At 59.6% G+C, this 19332-nt stretch overlaps 1 protein-coding gene across 2 annotated transcripts in view; it reads left to right on the forward strand.

Moving 5' to 3' along the window:
• The window catches only part of NOTCH1 (notch receptor 1), a 42879-nt gene that overhangs the window by 14467 nt on the left and 9080 nt on the right, over positions 1–19332 (forward strand). The window contains exons 3-25 of one of the 2 annotated variants that reach the window (XM_054646428.2): positions 3761–4023; positions 4532–4870; positions 7734–7856; positions 8006–8239; positions 8335–8490; positions 8580–8765; positions 9179–9292; positions 9929–10042; positions 11011–11244; positions 11600–11710; positions 12371–12563; positions 12796–12941; positions 13464–13577; positions 14453–14572; positions 14824–14976; positions 15386–15614; positions 15745–15946; positions 16049–16202; positions 16444–16628; positions 16802–16934; positions 17241–17498; positions 17599–17711; positions 18325–18896. In XM_054646428.2, coding sequence (XP_054502403.1) covers positions 3761–4023; positions 4532–4870; positions 7734–7856; positions 8006–8239; positions 8335–8490; positions 8580–8765; positions 9179–9292; positions 9929–10042; positions 11011–11244; positions 11600–11710; positions 12371–12563; positions 12796–12941; positions 13464–13577; positions 14453–14572; positions 14824–14976; positions 15386–15614; positions 15745–15946; positions 16049–16202; positions 16444–16628; positions 16802–16934; positions 17241–17498; positions 17599–17711; positions 18325–18896 — 4446 coding nt within the window. The remainder of the gene's footprint in view (positions 1–3760; positions 4024–4531; positions 4871–7733; positions 7857–8005; positions 8240–8334; positions 8491–8579; positions 8766–9178; positions 9293–9928; positions 10043–11010; positions 11245–11599; positions 11711–12370; positions 12564–12795; positions 12942–13463; positions 13578–14452; positions 14573–14823; positions 14977–15385; positions 15615–15744; positions 15947–16048; positions 16203–16443; positions 16629–16801; positions 16935–17240; positions 17499–17598; positions 17712–18324; positions 18897–19332) is intronic. The other variant, XM_077189140.1, reaches the window with a different exon arrangement.

The following is a 19332-nucleotide window of genomic DNA, read 5'->3' on the forward strand; positions in this document are numbered from 1 at the left end:
CACAGAGGCTCCTCAGGACCCCAGGCAGCTTGGCCACATTTCAGTGCCTCCAAGCTGCTTTCTAATGGCCCTCCCGAGCTGTTTTGATCCTGCAGCACCCGCCCTGTCCTCTGCCAACAGGTACATCTGTAATTAAAGCCGAGCTTTAATGTCTCCTATGCTAATTTCCATGAGCTGCTTTGGGGTTTGGTTTGGGTAGCCCTGGCTTGGGAAATGCCAAAGGAAAAACCACAGGGTGATCTTCACCTGGCTGAGCCTGCAGGGACGTCGCATCCTCCCCGTCTGCTCACCTCATGTTTTTTACAGAAAATAAAGCTCAGCTCCTTGGGCTGAGCTTTAGGAGAGGTTTTTAGTCCCTAGAGAAACAGGTGGCTGCGTGGTGAGGTTGTAGCATAGCTGGGAGTTGAACTTGGCTCTGCTGAATCCAGCCTTTCCAGACCTGGAGAAGTTGGAAAATAACTACAACTTGTATTGCCCTGGTTCTTCACCTGGTTTTTGATCTCTTGCTTTGCATGTGAGACTTGTCTCCAGGCTTTCCTCTGCAGCCAGGACTCCCTGAATCTGCTGAGGTCGCTGGGCTTTGAAATGCAGCTCCAGTCTGTCTGTGAGTGAGCCCTGGGACCCGTGAGGGGAGGGAACAGTGAAATTTATCCTGTGGCTCCATCCACAGCTGGGAATGTGCTCTCCCCTGCTTGTCCCAGACCCGCTGCTGCAGAGAGGGCAGGAACAGCCCCGTTCTCTGCTGAGGCATCTGCAGAAGATGCACGAGCAGAGTGGAGAGGGAGGAGGATGTCCTGGGCACAAAGAAACCAAGATGATTCAGAAACCATGGAAAGATTTGGGAGGTTCCCCGTGCTGGGAGCTGTGTGTGCAGTGGGTGTGTGAGGCTGGGAGTTGCTGGGCACGTCAGAGGGTCTGTGCTGCACACCCCATGTGGAATGGCAGAAACTCCTCCCTGGGTTAGAGCAGTGACTGCGGGATTGGAAGGGTGCCTGTGCTGTGGTGCTTTTTTTCCTGAAGATTTGCTGGGAATGCCCCTTTTGGGAGGAGAAATGTGGAGCATGAGTGTACCCTGGACTTGATGGCCCAGCTGTGCCCATCTCAGCCCTTCCAGGCTGAACTCTTCCCTGCCATCTGCTGCACTCTCCCCACTTCTGGAGCTGATTGTGACCATGAATAAGCTCTTAAACAAATAGAAGTTAATTTTAAAATAATCTATCAACTCCATGAAATTTTGAGGGGTTTCCTGAAGCACAAGCCTGGAAAGCCCCTGAGCAGCCCAGCCAGGTGTGGGGCAGCCCCCATCTGGGCAGTGTCACTGTCCCCAACCTGGACACTGCCACTGTCCCCAACCCGGGCAGTGCCACTGTCCCCAACCTGGACACTGCCACTGTCCCCAGTCCGGGCACTGCCACTGTCCCCAACCCACCCTGTGCCTTCAGGCAGGGGCTTTCCTGTCTCTCAGGGTTCTTCCCATCACTAATTAACCTCCTGGCTAATAACCACGCCCAAATTCAGGCTGGGATTTACTTTGGTTTCCCATCCATGTGTTCAAACCCCACTTCCCTGCGCTGGAATCGGAATCAGTCTGAAAATTAATTCAGTGGGAGGGCATTGGGCTGTGTGCCCCTCTCACCGACCTCACAGCGCAGGAACCCCAATTCCAGAGAGCCCTCCTGGCCTCCAGCCTTGTCCTGGGGTTCCGAGCATCCCCTCTGGTCCCGCAGCATCACCGTGTCCCTGTCCCGTGGTGGCACCACCGCGCCCAGCGCTTCCCGCGCTGCCACCGCGCCTCTTTGTCCAGCAGAAACTTTTTTTCCCTCCTCCTCATTCCCCTCTTCTTCCCCCTCTCCTCATTCCCCTCTTCTTCCCCCTCTCCTCATTCCCCTCTTTTTCTTCCCCCTCTCCTCATTCCCCTTTTTCCCCCTCTCATTCCCCTCCTTTATTCCCCCTCTCCTCATTCCCCTCTTTTCTTCCCCCTCTCCTCATTCCCCTCTTTTTTTCCCCCTCTCCTCATTCCCCTCTTTTCTTCCCCCTCTCCTCATTCCCCCTTTTCTTCCCCCTCTCCTCATCCCCTTTTCCCCCTTCCTTTCCCTCCCATCGCACCCTCCCGTGACGCTCCGCTCTCCCCCAGCCCCGCACATCGCGGGGGGATTGTTTTAAGAAAAAAAGCGTGTGCGGCGCGGCAGATCGGGGCTTTTGCCAGATGACTGCCCGGCCCAGCGGCGTGCCTGTGCCTGCTCCTCTCCCCGTCCCTGTGCCCGTGCCCGGCCCCGCACAAAGAGCCCTTCTCAGGCGGCCCCAAAGCTCCGCATTCCCCCGCGCAGCCACCCAGAAGCGGCCGCGGCGCCCGGGGCTCGGAGCCGCCGGCGAGCCGGGCACCGTCCGTCCGCGGGCGCCGGCAGCTGCCGAGCCTCATTAGGATGCACACCTGCTCCCCGCCGCCCTTTGTGTGCCGAGCAGATGCCCTGATTTATTATTATACACATTTTCTTTTTCATTTGGCCTGGATAATGCCGTCTCATTAACTCAAAATGTCTCCGAATCCTGACAAATTCTCACACAATCCCCAACAATGAAATCAGAATTGGGTTAAAAAAAAAAAAAAAAAAGGGAGAAAAAAAAAAAAGTAGGAGGAGAGGGGGAGCTGGGCTGAAACGTGGTCTTGCTGCCGGCACAGAGCGCTGTGGCTCCGGGCTGGAGTGGCTGAGGGTGGCGTTTGCTGGTTGTGCTTCACCAGAGGAGCCCCACGGGCTTGTTTTGGGGGTTGCAGGTGACTGCTGTGCTCTGCAGCATCCTCTGGGACCCCCCCCCTGCCCGTCCCCTTGCCACAGGAGCCTTGGAGGCGTGCAGGAGGCTCAGGAATGCGATGTCCCACCAGATCTGATGGCAACAGGTGTGAGCTTGTGGTGCCCTGAGCCTGACCTGCCACAGCACCCTGGGGACCCCCAGGTGCTGTCACCTTCCCCACCCATCACCTCCAGCTGGGGTTGCCTTACCCCCAGGCGGGGGGGTTTGTGCCTCATCCCTGGGATTTTTTTGTGTCAGGTTCACAGCTTTGCTCCATCCTCATCCTGCCCCCTCTGCAGAGTCCTGCCAGCCACACATCCTGCCCAAGCCCACCAGGATGGCTGGTGGGGTTTGCCCATATCTCTGGTGCCAGCTCCAGCCCAGGTGGTCAGTGGTGACAGATGGTGAAGCTGGTGGTGGCATCAGTGGTTCTTTTGTCAGGGCCCCCACGCAGAGGGATGCAGCAGCCAGAGCCACTCACCCTCCTCGTGCAGGGTTTTCCTTTGGGGAAGCTCTCAGATGACTTGGAGGAGCAGGAACTTGTCCCACCTGTTGCCAGCCAGTGCTGAGCCCCTGCTTAATTGTGTTTGAGTGATTTAGGAGGGAGGGAGGATAAAAATAACCCTGGTGCAGCAGAGACTCTAGCGTGGGCAGGGAGCAGGGCTGGCCCTGTGGATTTGGTGTGGGTTTGGGGATGCTCCTCTTGTCCTTTGTGCCTCGGTTTCTCCGTTCAGCAGGGAGGGGAGGGAGATGAGACGCAGGATGTCAGTGCCGCGGCTGCGGTTCTGCAAGTCAGCGCAGGCCCCTCCACGGGGGCCGCCTTTGTTCCCAGCACCTTTCATCCTCCCCTTCCCAGCCTGGAGCAGCCAGGGCAGAGCCTGGATGGGGCTGGGCCGGTCCCCGGGGCTCACGGTGCCCTGGGGCCGCTTGGGGCCATCCCACTGACGGTGTCTCACCTCACCCCTGCCAGGTGTAGCGGTGCCTACGTGGGCGAGCGGTGCCAGCTGCCCAACCCCTGCCTGAGCTCCCCCTGCAAGAACGCGGGCACCTGCACGGCGCTGGTGCGCGGCAGCACGGTGGATTACAGCTGCGCCTGCCGCCTGGGCTTCACCGACGAGCTGTGCCTGACGCCCCGCGACAACGCCTGCCTCAGCAACCCCTGCCGCAACGGCGGCACCTGCGACCTGCTGACGCTCAGCGAGTACAAGTGCCGCTGCCCGCCCGGCTGGTCAGGTGAGGGGGGCACCTGGGGCACGGCCGGGCAGGGAGGGATGGGCTGGAGAGCTGCCCCTGAGTTTGGCTTTGGGGAGGGTGGACTGCAAAGCTGGTTAGGGGTGGATAGCAGCTGAGGGAACTGCGAGCCTACTGCACAGTGGGGGTTTGAGGTGGAGGGATCAGGTACAACCAGCCCCAGATCTGTGGGGTGGTGGTTTGAGGTAGGGGGATCAGGCACAACCAATTCCAGATCCAGGTCTGCACCCTGGTGTAGATCACTGGCACCAAGAGCTGCCACAAGGGTGGAGAGCTGCCTGTGATTTTGGCTTTGGGGAGGTGGGGAGGGTGCTCTGCAAAGCTGGTTAGGGGTGGGTGGATGGCAGCTGAGGGAACTGCGACCCTACTGCACAGTGCGGGGATCAGGTACAACCAGTCCCAGATGCAGGTCTGCACCTCAGTGTAGGTAACTGCCACCAAGAGCTGAGCTGCTGTTTGCATCCTCACCCTCCCTCCCTGCCCTCCCCAGGTAAAACCTGCCAGCAGGCCGACCCCTGTGCCTCCAACCCCTGTGCCAACGGGGGCCAGTGCGTGCCCTTCGAAGCCCACTACATCTGCCGCTGCACCGCCGGCTTCCACGGCGCCAACTGCAAGCAGGACGTCAACGAGTGCAACATCTCCCCGCCCGTCTGCAAGAACGGGGGCAGCTGCACCAACGAGGTGGGCACCTACCAGTGCTCCTGCAAGCCAGCCTACACGGGGCAGAACTGCGAGCACCTCTACGTGCCCTGCAACCCCTCGCCCTGCCAGAACGGGGGCACCTGCCGCCAGATCGGGGACACCACCTACGACTGCACCTGCCTGCCAGGTAGGGAGGGGAGGGCATGGGGCAGCACCTTAGTCCACCCTAAATGAGTGGTGCCTGAATTTCCCATCTGGGAGAGGCAGAACCCTCTGGCTGTGGGCTGGTTGTGTTTTAGGGAAGACGTTGGGCAGCGATGCCCGAGGAGGAGAGTTCATCTGGGGGCTTTATATACTTTGTGCTCCACCAAAATAGCTCTTCCAAAACAACTGTTTGAGCAGAGGCCCCTGTGCGGATGCTCATATTCCAGAATAAGAGTGCCTTTTTCCGCTTTAGCTCAATCCACTTCCAGAATGGAATAATTAGCCCGGAATGGCTATTTTGGAAAGTTTCCGAGTGCTAATGGAGCTGGGGAAGGAAGACCCTCTCTGTGCTCACTGCTGCTCCCTCTGGCAAACTCTGGAGCAGGATTGCAGCCTCTGGCATGGAGAGCTCCTGTGGAGGGGCCTGGTGGGCACTGTCCTGGGAGCTCAGCGCCCTGGAAGGAATCTTAGCACCCTGGAAAGGAGCTTGGCACCCTGCAAACCCCAGAGAGGAACAGCAGCTGTGAAAGGCTTCCCTGACCCTAGCAAGCCCTTTCACTTCTGCCCTCAGACAGTGGGTCTGCAGTGCAGTAAGGGCAGGGAGCAGAAGGGACTGAGCAGCTCTCCCTGTCCCTGGGTCAGCTGGAGAAATGAAACTGGAGTTTCTGCCCAGAGCCATGCTCAGACCAGGTTGTGTTTCCTGGGCTGAGTGCTGTCCTCACCCCAGCCGGCCACACTGGCCAGCTGTGGCAGATGTGGAGGGGATGCACCCGCCCTGTCCCTGGGAAGGAAGCTGTGGGCAGCACTGTGGTGCCTGAGGAGCCTCTTGTGGGGTTGGTTTGATCCTCTGGTCACCCATAGCCCAGCAGTGGCCAGAGCAGGGTGAGGCTTGGGTGGCTTCTCTGCTCTGCACCCCAGGCAGGGCTGGGCATTGCCATGGGGAGCTCCAGCCTCCCTCCTGTAGCTCCTGCCCCATCCCTGCTGGGGACGTGGCATCAGGGTGGGCATGGGGTCTCCCAGATGGCACAGACACCCACACCCTGCTGGCAGCCCAGCCTGGGTTAGGGCAGATGAGTGATCCCTGTGAGCTGTCTGGGGGATCTTGTCTGAATGTCTGACACAGGTTCAGAGGTTCCACCCCCTTCCCAAAGCTTTTGGCTGCAGTACCTCAGCAATCAATCTCATCAACCATCCAGGACAGACAGGGCCCTGCAGGATCTCCCGCCTCACCCAGGCTGGAGCAGAGCTCCTGTCCTTAGGGACAGGGAGGTGTGGGGCTGACTGAGCCAGCAGTGCCAGGAAGGAACTGTTCAGTTCCTTCCAGGACGAGCTCCCGGAGCGATGCTCCTTTGGAGCACCTGGGAGCCCTGTCCCGCAGGGATGGGCAGGTGGAGGTGCAGGAGGAGCTGTGCTGGCCCTGCCCTGCCCTTCTGCTGACTGAGGCACTTTCACTGAGCACGGCGGGGTGAGGCACAGCCCGGGGCAGAGCCCGGCGCTGTCACACCCAGCTGCGGCTCCCTGGGCTGCTTCCAGGAGATTTGCATCCTGCAGGAGCTGCTTCACCTCCCGTGGGCTGGCACAGCCCCTGCCCCAGGGAACTGGGGGTCCCTCGGCAGCTCCTCCATGGCACACAGTGCAGGAGCTGCAGGCAGCAGAGGGACAGGGGGCTGCTGCTCACGATAAGGGGGTGATTGATATGCTGGTATGTGGCACAGCAAACGTGGAACAATGTCCCCTTTTCATTCCTGGAGAGGCCTGGCTGTACCGGGTTTCTTCAAGTTAAACTAATCTTGGCTGTTTTATCTTGCCATCGCTGCAGAATGTAACCCTGAGTTTAAAGTAATTGCCGTGCTAATTACTCATTTGGATGGTTCAAAATGAGTTAATCCTGGTATCTAGGGCACTGTGAGCTATGGCTGCTCAGGCTCAGCCCCACTGCTTAAAAATGAGGTGCAAATCAATGTTATCTGCAGTCATAAAAAGCTGTGGCTGCTCCCCGTGTGTTGGAGATGGGGAGAGGAAAACATGGAGAGAGTGAGGGGAAACCTCCCAGCTGGGCCAGGGTCTGGGGTCCCACAGAGGATGAGTCTGGGCACCTGGTCCTTACCTGTGCAGGTGACCTTTTTTGGTGCCTGGGTGGAGAGCAGCCTGATCTGGACCTGCAGAATGCCCTGGAGAGCTTGAGGGAGCTGCAGCTGGACACTGGCACTGTGGGCTGGCATTGTCATCCCAGACCCCAAGCAGCTGGGTTGGGAGCTTTGAGGGTCGTACAGTAAATGCAGCTTTTAACACAAATGTCAGTCGGAGGTGGCTTGGCAGATGTCCTGAGGAGGGCCTGGCTGCTGTGCTCCTGCTGCAGAGGCTGGGGGCGGCAGGGTTTCCATGCTATCAGCTGGAGGTGATAACAAACCCAAGCAGGAGGTGGGCTGGGATGAGCCCAGCGCCCTGTGGGATGTTGGCTTGCTCTGGCAGGGACTTGGATCCCCCTCAGGGGCAAGCACTGCTGCTGAGGCTCTTTACAAGTGAAATGAAACACTGGTGATTCAGCACTGGGTGCCACAAGCCTTCGTGGGAGCAGCCCTGCTTCGTTCTGGCTTGTGTGGAGTCAGATCCTCCACTGCTCGAGGCAGGCGTCTCCGGGGCTGGAGGCTCTGGCAGCAGGGCCAGCCTGCCCTGTGCAGAGGCAGAATGGGGATGAAGATCAAACCAGGCAGCTGCTTCAAAGCCACCTGGCACACGCTCAGCACCTGATAATGAACCTGCTGGAGGCGGGGGGTGGTGAGGGGCACGGTGGTGACGCAGCCAGTGGGTGAGTTGGCATCATGGCAGGTGTCTCCTCTGTGCAGGGTTCACGGGTCAGAACTGTGAGGAGAACATCAACGACTGCCCGGGCAACAACTGCAAGAATGGGGGCACCTGCGTGGATGGCGTCAACACCTACAACTGCCAGTGCCCACCTGAGTGGACAGGTACTGCCAGGAATGGTGGTGGCACAGGGCTGGGCTGGGAGGACTGGTCCTGCTTGGGGGGTTGATGGGCACAGTGTGGGCAGAGCCGTCCTGCTTCACATCAGGAGTGGTCAGTGCCAGCTCCAAGCAGGTGCCCTGTCCCCTGGCAGGTCAGTACTGCACTGAGGACGTGGACGAGTGCCAGCTGATGCCCAACGCCTGCCAGAACGGTGGCACCTGCCACAACAACCACGGCGGCTACAACTGCGTCTGTGTCAACGGCTGGACGGGCGAGGACTGCAGCGAGAACATCGACGACTGCGCCATGGCCGCCTGCTTCCACGGGGCCACCTGCCACGACCGCGTGGCCTCCTTCTACTGCGAGTGCCCCCACGGCCGCACAGGTCAGGCCCTGCCCCACCTTGTCCCCTGCCCTGCATGTCCCCTCGGTGCAATGGCTCGTGTGCCCGTCGTCCTTGACGTGCCTTTGGGTGCCCAGGTTTGCTGTGCCACCTGGATGATGCCTGCATCAGCAACCCCTGCAACGAGGGCTCCAACTGTGACACCAACCCCGTCAATGGCAAAGCCATCTGCACGTGTCCTTCGGGGTACATGGGGCCGGCCTGCAACCAGGACGTGGACGAGTGCTCGCTGGGTGAGCTCACATGGGGGACAGCAGCGTGGCTGGGGAGGGCTCTGGCACAGCCAGGAGCGAGTCCTGAGAGCTGTGCTTGTGTTTTACAGGAGCCAATCCGTGTGAGCACGCAGGAAAGTGCATCAACACTCAAGGGTCCTTCCAGTGCCAGTGTCTGCAGGGCTACTCAGGCCCTCGCTGTGAGATTGATGTCAATGAGTGCCTCTCCAACCCCTGCCAGAATGATGCCACCTGCCTGGACCAGATTGGGGAGTTCCAGTGCATCTGCATGCCCGGTGTGTGGGCAGCCCTGTGGACTCAGCCTTGGTGCTGGGGGTGGGCAGTGGGTGGGCTTTGAGTGGCCCTGAGCTTCAGCTCAGCGTGGGGTTGGGTCAGCGTCACCTGTGTGCCTGGGGACAGCACTGAAAAGAAAGAGCTCAGTAAAGGTTGTGTGGTGGGGGCACAAGAAGTGAGATTTGGGCACCATCAGCCCTACACTGAGCTCCTCCTCTTGCCAACCTCAGCTTGGATTGAGCCAAAACCTGTTGATCCCAGGAGCAGCTTGTGCATCAAATCCCACCATGTGTAGAACAGCTCCTGAGCTGCCTTTTAAAGGCAGAGGATCCAGGTGTGCCCGGGGATTAGGAACCCATAGTGGGGCTGTGCCAGCCCCGTGCCAGGGTGCTGACAGTGCTGGGTCTCTCGGCAGGGTACGAGGGGGTTTACTGCGAGATCAACACGGATGAGTGCGCCAGCAGCCCCTGCCTGCACAACGGCAACTGCCTGGACAAGATCAACGAGTTCCACTGCGAGTGCCCCACTGGTACGGGCACCCTCCCACTGCCAGCAGCCATCCCACTGCCACCGTGGTGGAAACAAAGCCAGGATGCATCCTGGCTCGAGCCAAGAATGGGCTCCTTAAATTTCATAGCCCTCCGAAATGGAGAGAGCGTAGCGAGCACCTCTTGATGCTTTGGAGGGAGCTTCTCCAATTGGGATGAGGGGCTGAGCCCCGTGCAGGCCATGCTGCTCCAGCTCCCGCCCATGGGAGAGGGGAAGGAGGATTAAACCCCACGGCTTTGCACTTGAAAAGGCCCCTCTTTGGGAAGGAGGGCTGGGGGCTGGGGGGGGGCCGCACCAGCGGCTTTGAATGCGGTGTCAAAGTCACGGGGTGGAGCGGAGAATGGGGAGACGGTTAATCTGTGAAAGGAGGTTTTGAAGTTCAGAGACTTTGCTCCTCTAGAGATGTAAATAAGATGCTCTCAATGGTGGGTCGCAGCCCCGCATTCAGGGCCCCCAGCAGCCGTCCCCATGGAAACCCGGCGCCCCGGCCGGGGTGCGGGGCCGGCGGGAGCGGGGCGGGCAGGGAGGGGAGGCTGGTGGGGAGGGGAGCCCGGCCGGGAGGGGAGGCTGGCAGGTCCAGCCGTGTGCAGGGATGTGATTTCTCCCTCCGTTCCAGGCTTCAACGGGCACCTGTGCCAGTTTGACATCGATGAGTGTGCCAGCACCCCCTGCAAGAACGGTGCCAAGTGCGTGGATGGTCCCAACACCTACAGCTGCGAGTGCACTGAAGGTGAGGGGATGCTGGAGGGCTACGGGGGTTATAGCCCCGTGATGTGCTATAAAACCACATTGACAAATCATTTAGTGCCCACCTCTGCGAGCACCCGCTGTGGCAGGTGTCCCCCAGCCGTCCATCAGTGAGGTTGGTCCCTGCTGATGTGACAGCAGGGCAGGATGTCTCTTTCCCTGGGGGTGGCAGAACAAGTCGAGCTCTGGAGCCTGCTGGCCCCGGAGCCAGGTGTGTGGAGCCTGGCACTCCTTAGGTGTGGCCCCGCAGCAGCCGTCCCACCGTGCTCCCGCCCGCAGCGAGGGGGAAGGCAGGAAGGAAGGAATAAAGCTGCCTCTATGGGCATGCAAGGTGCAGGGCCGTGGGGGCTGGCCGACCGAAACCCAAGGAGCAGTTGCACAAAATGATGACTTGAGCCCTGGTGGCAAACAGTGGCTCTTTTGTGGAGCAGCTCCCGCCAGAAATCTTCCAGCTGAATGGCCTCTAATTAGTGTCTTGCTAATGCCAAGCCCCGATGAAAAGCTGCTATGTGGGCTTGGCGGGGTCTAGTCAAAGCTGTACTTTGTCCTCGGCTCTCCACCCCCAAACCCGGCGGGGAGGGAGCTGGCCAGGAGAATAGGAGCTGCCGGGGGGGTTATTATTGGGGGGTGCTTGCAGCCAGCCCCCCCCGAGCGCGCCAGGACGAGCGCGGGGCCCCGCTTGCAGCCCAGGCTGCTTTAATGCAGGGCATTGTGCACCCCGGGACAAAGCCCCCGGGCTGGGGTCTGAGCAGCCCCCCCACCAGCACATCGGGGTGCTGCCTGCCTGCACCCCACTCCTGGGGGTCCCAGAGATCACAGCGGGGCAGGTAAAGGCACCACAGCGCGCTGCCTCACACCTGGAGAGGGTGGGAAGGAGTGTCCCCCATCCCCACCCCGTGTCCCCCACCCCGTGTCCCCCACCCTCACCTGTGTCTCTCCTGCTGCTGGCAGGTTTCACAGGTGCTCACTGCGAGATTGACATCGATGAGTGTGACCCTGACCCGTGCCACTATGGGACCTGCAAGGACGGCATCGCCTCCTTCACCTGCCTCTGCCAGCCCGGCTACACCGGCCACCGCTGCGACATCAACATCAACGAGTGCCAGAGCCAGCCCTGCAAAAATGGGGGCACCTGCCAGGACAGGAACAACGCCTACAACTGCATCTGCCTCAAAGGGACCACGGGTGAGCAGGAGGGGAACCCCTGTGGCTCCACATGGGTCGGCAGTGCCGGTGCAGCATCCCACTCCCGTCCTCTTCCTCGGGCAGGTTGGCCCTGGGCCACCACCAGCAGCCACCCTGGTGCCAGGGCCGGCCTGGGGCATCCCGGGTGAGGGCGAGTTCTCCCAGTTTGGTGCCCGGCTCAGGCAGGAGCCGCGCCCCAGCCGGGAGCTGCCCATGGCGGAGGCGCTTTGTTGTGGGGCGGCAGTGGCAGTTGGTGCCAACAGGGTTCATTTTACTGCTTTGACGAGTCTGGGGACCTTCTAATGACACTCCTCTCCTCTTGGGGACCACCTAACAAACCCCCTCTCCTCCCCAGGCTCCAACTGTGAGATCAACCTGGATGATTGTGCCAGCAACCCCTGTGACTACGGCAAGTGCATCGACAAGATCAATGGCTACGAGTGCACCTGTGAGCCGGGGTACACAGGTGAGAGCAGGGCCTCACACCCTGGGGACCTGCAGCTGCTGGTGCCTCACAAAACCAGGACAAGGGTGGAATAAGGAGGGGGGATGCTGCCATCCCGCTCGTAGGAGGTTTTACACCCTCCAGCACTCCTGCTTGTTCAGGAGGGTGACCCCGGCTCAGTCCGAAATCAAAGGGGTGTCTGGTGCTGCGAATTCGACTCCTGCTGCGCCCACTCCCATGGGTATCAGGTTGCTGCCTTGTCCAACTGGTTTGTTTGATGGCTGCTGGAAATGGTGGAGGGCTTTGATGGGAGCAGCCCCCACCGCTCCCCGCTCGCGCGGCCCCTTGTCCTCGGGCCCGCCGGGAGCTGAAATAAAGCCTGGCTTTGTCAGCCATGGCAGGTAGGGTTACAGGCTGAAACCTCCTCCCTTCGGTGTTCCCTCCTGGGCCAGAGCAGCCCAGGGCACGGCCTCTTCCCAGTCCCATTTAGTGAAGGCAGGCAGGCGATGCAGGGTGTGAAGTCACCCTGCCTGCAGGGCAGCCAGCAGAGTGTGTCCTGAGATCCCAGCTTCCAGCAGACACTCCCTGGGTGGCTGGAGGGGGGAATGCCTGGTGGGTGCACTCCCCACCCCGTGCTGTTCATGCTCATGGGGTAACTGCTCCTTGCTCCCCCTTTGCCAGGGCGCATGTGCAACATCAACATTGACGAGTGTGCCAGCAACCCTTGCCACAACGGGGGCACCTGCAAGGATGGCATCAATGGCTTCACCTGCCTCTGCCCCGAGGGCTTCCACGACCCCAAGTGCCTGTCTGAAGTGAATGAGTGCAACAGCAACCCCTGCATCCATGGGAAATGCCACGATGGATTGAATGGGTAGGCTGGAGGGTGCCGGGGCTGCTGGGGGGCTGCAGGGACCAAAGGATCCCCACAAAGTCAGGGTTAGAGGAGGGCGAGCATCTGTCCCCTGAGCTGGTGCTTGTCCATGCTCTGAGCCAGTGCCATGGGATATTTCTCTGAAGGGAAGGATTTGCTGGATAAATGATGGCTGATGCAGCCTAGAGGGCTGGGATGGACCAGCTGTTTATGCCCCAATTTTTTCCCAAAGCTACAAGTGTGACTGTGACCCTGGCTGGAGTGGGACAAACTGTGACATTAACAACAATGAGTGTGAATCCAACCCCTGCATGAACGGTGGCACCTGCAAGGACATGACCAGTGGCTACATCTGCACCTGCAGGGAGGGCTTCAGTGGTAAGTGGGGGGTTCGCTTGGATATTCTGAAAAATTTCTTCCTGGAAATGGTGGTCAGGCACTGGAACAAGCTGCCCAGGGAAGTGGTGGAGTCACCATGATTGAAAGTGCTCAAAAGGGGTGTGGATGTGGAACATAGTGATGCTGGGTTAATGGTTGGATTTGGTGATCTTAGAGGGCTTTTCCAGCATTAGCAAGTGTGTGGTTCCATGATTCTCAGGGTGCAGCCAAGGATGCTGCCACATTCCCCCACACTGAGGCCTGGGTGGGAGCTGTGGGTGGGTGTTCCCTGATGCCGGGTGGGCTGGAGGCTTCATTTTGGGGACAGTGGAGCCCCAGGTGTGGCTGGGAGCTGTGGCAGTGCAGCCCTCCTGGAGTTCAGGGCTGGAGCTGAGCACAGGAAGCTTTCCCAGGGCAATGGGTGTGCTGTTGTCACTGCCACCGTGTCCCCACTGTGCCCTCAGCCCCCTGCCACCAGCACACCTCCATCACAGCCACTTCTGCCTATTTTTCTCAACACAGGCCCCAACTGCCAGACCAATATCAACGAATGTGCTTCCAACCCCTGCCTGAACCAGGGCACGTGCATTGATGACGTTGCTGGCTACACCTGCAACTGCCTCCTGCCCTACACAGGTGAGGGGAGCACCCCGTGCCCCAGCACAGCTCTGTGGAGTTTCTGCTTCACGTGTGACACCAAACTGGTCCCCAGCACATGCAGTGAGCTGGCACTGAGCATGAAGGCTTCCCTCACTTTGCCCTGCCCGCAGCCACGGCTCCACCTCTCCACGGTGCAGCCGGAGGAAATTTACAGGAGCTTCCTCCCTCCCTCCTCTTCCTCCTCCTCCTCCTCCTCCTGGAGGGTGGCTCGGGGGCAGCAGCACCCAGGGGCTGCCCCACTGACATTGCCCAGCCGTGGTGCCTGTGCTGGAAGGGGCGATGCGGGGCCGGGGGATTCTGCTGAGCCGATTCCTGTTTGCCGGCCCCGCGCTTCCGCCCGCCAGCCCAGCACAATCGCAGGAAGCCATGAGCTGTTTCCTGCCCTCTCCAGTGGCCATAGAAACCCCTGGGGGGGACGGGGACTGGGCAGGCAGGGGAGGGGAAGGCTCTGGAAAATAGCAAAGGCCAGTTCAGGAGATATTGGCTGACAGGGAAGATAAGGGTTCGGAGGGAACGTGTCCCTTGGCTGGACGTAAACAGGAAAAGCAGCGGAGAGGGAAGGGGGGAGGGAGAGCAAGGGGGAAAAGACACCCTGAGCAGCACTTCCCTGCCAGAGGAAGTGTGCAGTGCTGTCATGCAGCCCAGATAGCCAGGGCTTAAAGGTTTGGGGGGTTCAGGGTCATGGGTGACCTGGAATGGAGGAGACAGCCCCATCTGGGCTGCCCTGGGGTGCTGGGGAAAAGCAGAGCCTTCCCCAGACTGGCAGCAGCCCAGGGCAGGGGACAGGGATAGCAGGGTCTTGGGTCCCCTGTCCTTGTGGAGGGTGTCAGCGGGTGCTTGTGCCTGTGCAGGAGCCACCTGTGAGGATGTGCTGGCCCCCTGTGCTGGCAGCCCCTGCAAGAACGGTGGCGAGTGCCAGGAGTCAGAGGACTACAAGAGCTTCTCCTGCAGTTGCCCCCCTGGCTGGCAAGGTATGGACATGGCCCTTTTGGGGTTAGAACCCCTCGCTCCCCTCAGGGAGGGAAAGGCACAGGGGAGGGAGCCAGGCCTTGGGGAGGGTCCTGACCTGCCCCATGGCTCAGCTGGGTGGATGAGACACAACCATTGCCTGCATCCCTTGCCTTCTGCCCTGGTGTGAGCGGTGCCCAGGATGTTATTGTCACCCCTGGGGCTTTCAGCAGCACCCCCAGCCCCCACAATCCCTGTCCTGCTGTGTCCCCAGGTCAGACCTGTGAGATTGACATCAATGAGTGTGTGAAGAGCCCCTGCAGGAATGGGGCCACGTGCCAGAACACCAACGGGAGCTACCGCTGCGCCTGCCGGACCGGCTTCTCCGGCCGCAACTGCGACACCGACATCGACGACTGCAAGCCCAGTAAGAGCAGGGGCTGCACCCAGCCCACCCTGGGCCTCATCACCCTTCCTGGGGCTGGGATGATTCTCCTCCCCATGCATGGACCAGCTCTGGCTGCCACTGTGGCCTGGGCTGTGCTGCGAGCCCTGTTGGCTTTTGGGCCACTTCAGGCATGTCGCTGTTGAGCTGTGTCAGCCTAAGGCAGGAGGAAGGAGGCTGGGGGACAGTGTGTGCCATGGGTTCTCCTTGTGCCCAGTCTCCTGGAGGGGTTGGTGTGGCTTCTGCCCAGTCCATGGGCTCAGTCCCATCCCATATCTCCACATGGCCAGGGGATGTGTATGGGCACAGTGCTGTGGGGCAGCTCCTGGGCTGGGCTGCAGCACCACTGCTGGACCCATCACATCTTCACCTGCACGTCCCTCCTCTCCAGATCCGTGCCACAATGGTGGCTCCTGTTCCGATGGCATTGGCACCTTCTTCTGTGAGTGCCTGGCTGGTTTCCGTGGGCCCAAGTGCGAGGAGGACATCAATGAGTGTGCCAGCAACCCCTGCAAGAACGGGGCCAACTGCACCGACTGCGTCAACAGCTACACCTGCACCTGCCCCTCTGGCTTCAGCGGCATCCACTGCGAGAACAACACCCCTGACTGCACAGAGAGGTACAGTCCTGGAGCTGGGACACGGGGCTGAGGTCCCTGTGCTGCCCCACAGCCTGGGTTGGTGTGGGGAGCCTTTGGAGTGGGGCATGACCAGCTGTGGCTCACTGGGGCGTGGTGTCTGTGTCCCCAGCTCCTGCTTCAACGGTGGCACATGCGTGGATGGCATCAACACCTTCACCTGTGTCTGCCTGCCCGGCTTCACGGGCAGCTACTGCGAGCACAACATCAACGAGTGTGACTCCAAGCCGTGCCTCAACGGGGGCACGTGTCAGGACAGCTATGGCACGTACAAGTGCACCTGTCCCCAGGGCTACACCGGCCTCAACTGCCAGGTATGGGAGCCTGGGGTGGATACTGCTGTGGGGATCTGGGGGTCACCGCGATCTCCACTCCCTGCTGGGTCCTCACCCTCCTCCCTTGCTCTGCTCCCCCAGAACCTGGTGCGTTGGTGTGACTCCTCACCCTGCAAAAACGGAGGCAAGTGCTGGCAGACCAGCAACCTGTACCACTGCGAGTGCAACAGTGGCTGGACAGGGCTCTACTGCGACGTCCCCAGCGTGTCCTGCGAGGTGGCTGCTAAGCAGCAAGGTAAGGCCCTGCCCTGTGTACGGGGCCAGGCTGGGGTCCCAGGTGTCCCCTGTGCTGGGCACTGAGCGGGGATGTGGCCAGTTCTCTTGGTGGGAATCTCTGGGACAGTGATCTCAAGGATTGCTCTAGCAATGCACGCCCAAGGCTGTGATTCCCTGTGGGATGTGTGTGGCCAGGACATGGCCCTGTGGTGTGTGGGTGTCACCAAGGTCCCTGCATCTCACTCTGCTCTCCCTGACAGGTATTGAAGTAGCACACCTCTGCAGGAACTCGGGGCTCTGTGTTGACACTGGTAACACTCATTTCTGCCGCTGCCAAGCCGGCTACACCGGCAGCTACTGCGAGGAGCAGGTGGATGAATGCTCCCCCAACCCCTGCCAGAACGGAGCCACCTGCACAGATTACCTGGGAGGCTACTCCTGTGAGGTGAGTGCCTGGGGGGCAGGAATTCCCAGGGGAGAAGCCTCAGTTACTGCTTTTCTGCTGCCCTTGCATGATGCCCCTTTACCAAGTTGGAGATCCGGGTGCTGGCTATGCTCCTAGGGCTGTATGGGAATGGAAGGAACCTCTCTGATAGTTCCTCTCTTTCCTCCTTGCAGTGTGTGGCTGGTTATCATGGAATTAACTGCTCAGAGGAGATCAATGAATGCTTGTCCCACCCATGCCAGAATGGAGGAACTTGCATCGATCTCATCAATACCTACAAATGCTCCTGCCCCAGAGGAACTCAAGGTAAATTAATTCCCCAGGCTGGGGCATTAGTGGGTTGAGTGCAGATATCCTTGGATTCTGCTCATTAGCTGCTCGGGCTGGCGGCAGCAAACGCAGCGGGCGAGGTTTGTGTTTGCTCGTGGGCTTAGCCATCAAGGCCACGGGCCTTGGCCACGTGGTGCCATGTCCCTCCTGCCCCAGAGGTGGCTCAGGCTGCCACTGACGTGGTCAGGCTCAGCCCCTGGGCAGGGCAGGCTGACACAAGGGAGCAGCGGGCCCCCCGATACTGTTTGATGAGCTGTGTGGGTTGTTCCCCCCTCTCTCTAGGGGTGCACTGTGAGATCAATGTGGATGACTGCAGCCCTTTCTTTGATCCTGTCACCCTGGGGCCCAAGTGCTTTAACAATGGCAAGTGCAAGGATCGGGTAGGTGGCTACAGCTGCATCTGCCCCCCTGGCTTTGTAGGGGAGCGCTGCGAGGGAGATGTCAACGAGTGCCTGTCCAACCCCTGCGACGCCCGCGGCACCCAGAACTGCGTGCAGCGGGTCAACGACTACAAATGCGAGTGCAGACCTGGCTATGCAGGTGAGCACTGCATTCCCTCTGCTCCCAGGGCCCAGCCTGCAGCCCCCAGTCCCCCCAGGCCTGCCTTCCTCTGCTCCTCACACGCTCCTCTCCCTCGCAGGCCGTCGCTGTGACACTGTGGTGGATGGCTGCAAGGGCAAACCTTGCAGGAATGGGGGAACCTGTGCTGTTGCCAGCAACACTGGCCGTGGCTTCATCTGCAAGTGCCCCCCGGTAGGTGCCTGCTCCTCCCCAGGAGGAGGGAATGAGCGTGGGCATGAGGGGTGGTCAAGAGGCCAGTTTAGTCCCTGAGGCTTCCCCAGCTGGGATAGGCGTGAATGGGAGGATGCTTTGCTGTGGGTGCATCCATAAAGGTGCACCCTCCATGCTTGCAAGGATGCTGGAATAGAGTTAAGGAGAAGATGGCTCAGGCCTGAAGGTAGAACAGGCTGAATGTTATTTTCACCACACAAAGTGGGACAGGCAGCTATGGAGAAGAACTCCCTTCACTTTGAGGGGATGCTCTAAGGGGCTTTACATTCAAGATTATTCTTGCCCATCACCAGTTTTAGAGGGTGAGTTTAATTTCCCAGAGCACACATGTGTTAATGCTGGTTTTAGTTTCCCAGAGCACACATGTGTTAATGCTGGTTTTAGTTTCCCAGAGCACACATGTGTTAATGCTGGTTTTAGTTTCCCAGAACACACATGTGTTAATGCTGGTTTTAGTTTCCCAGAACACACATGTGTTAATGCTGGTTTTAGTTTCCCAGAGCACACATGTGTTAATGCTGCTCATAGCACAGCATCCGTGGCTCTGACTCCCTCCTTGCTGTGCCCTCCCCAGGGATTCGTGGGCGCCACCTGTGAGAACGACTCCCGCACCTGCGGGAACCTGCACTGCCTGAACGGTGGCACCTGCATCTCCATCCACAAGAGCTCCAAGTGCATGTGCACTCCAGCCTTCACGGGCCCCGAGTGCCAGTACCCGGCCAGCAGCCCCTGCACCTCCAACCCCTGCTACAACGGGGGCACCTGCGAGTTCTTCAGCGACGCCTCCCCCTACTACCGCTGCAACTGCCCCGCCAACTTCAACGGCCTCAACTGCCACATCCTGGACTTCGACTTCCAGGGGGGCATCGGGCAGGACATCATCCCCCCCAAGATCGAGGAGAAGTGCGAGATCGCCGTGTGCGCGGGCTACGCCGGCAACAAGATCTGCGACGGGAAATGCAACAACCACGCCTGCGGCTGGGACGGGGGCGACTGCTCCCTCAACTTCAACGACCCCTGGAAGAACTGCTCCCAGTCCCTGCAGTGCTGGAAGTATTTCAATGATGGCAAGTGTGACTCTCAGTGCAATAATGCTGGCTGCCTCTACGATGGGTTTGACTGCCAGAAGTACGAGGGGCAGTGCAAGTAAGTGGCTTCTTTAACACCTTCTTGTTTTGAGGCCCATCAGGGTCAGCATCTCTGGTGACCCCCTGGTTGTTCTGGTAAAGCTCCTAGACTCAGGCCTGCTGTTCATTCCCAACATTTTGTTCTGCTGCCTGTGGGGCAGCAGCTCAAGCAATCACATCTCCCTGTGGTCCTTCTAAGTTTACATCTACTTGGAAGCTCTCTGGGTTTGACTCATTGCAGATGGCCTCCCTGTCCTTTCTTGTATCACTCCACAGAAGTGATTTCTCCAACTCAAAGCAGTAACACAGTCAGTTTCAAGGCAGGGAGACCCCAGATGGAAAAGCAGCCAGGAAACACGATGATGTTAACATCCAAGCATTTCCCAAACATTGTCTTTGGCAACAGTAGGAACTTAGTCCCAGATTCCTGGACCAACTGTGGTCTTAGTAACTAT

Source organism: Agelaius phoeniceus, chromosome 21 (genome assembly GCF_051311805.1).
Source record: "Agelaius phoeniceus isolate bAgePho1 chromosome 21, bAgePho1.hap1, whole genome shotgun sequence".
NCBI lineage: Eukaryota > Metazoa > Chordata > Aves > Passeriformes > Icteridae > Agelaius > Agelaius phoeniceus.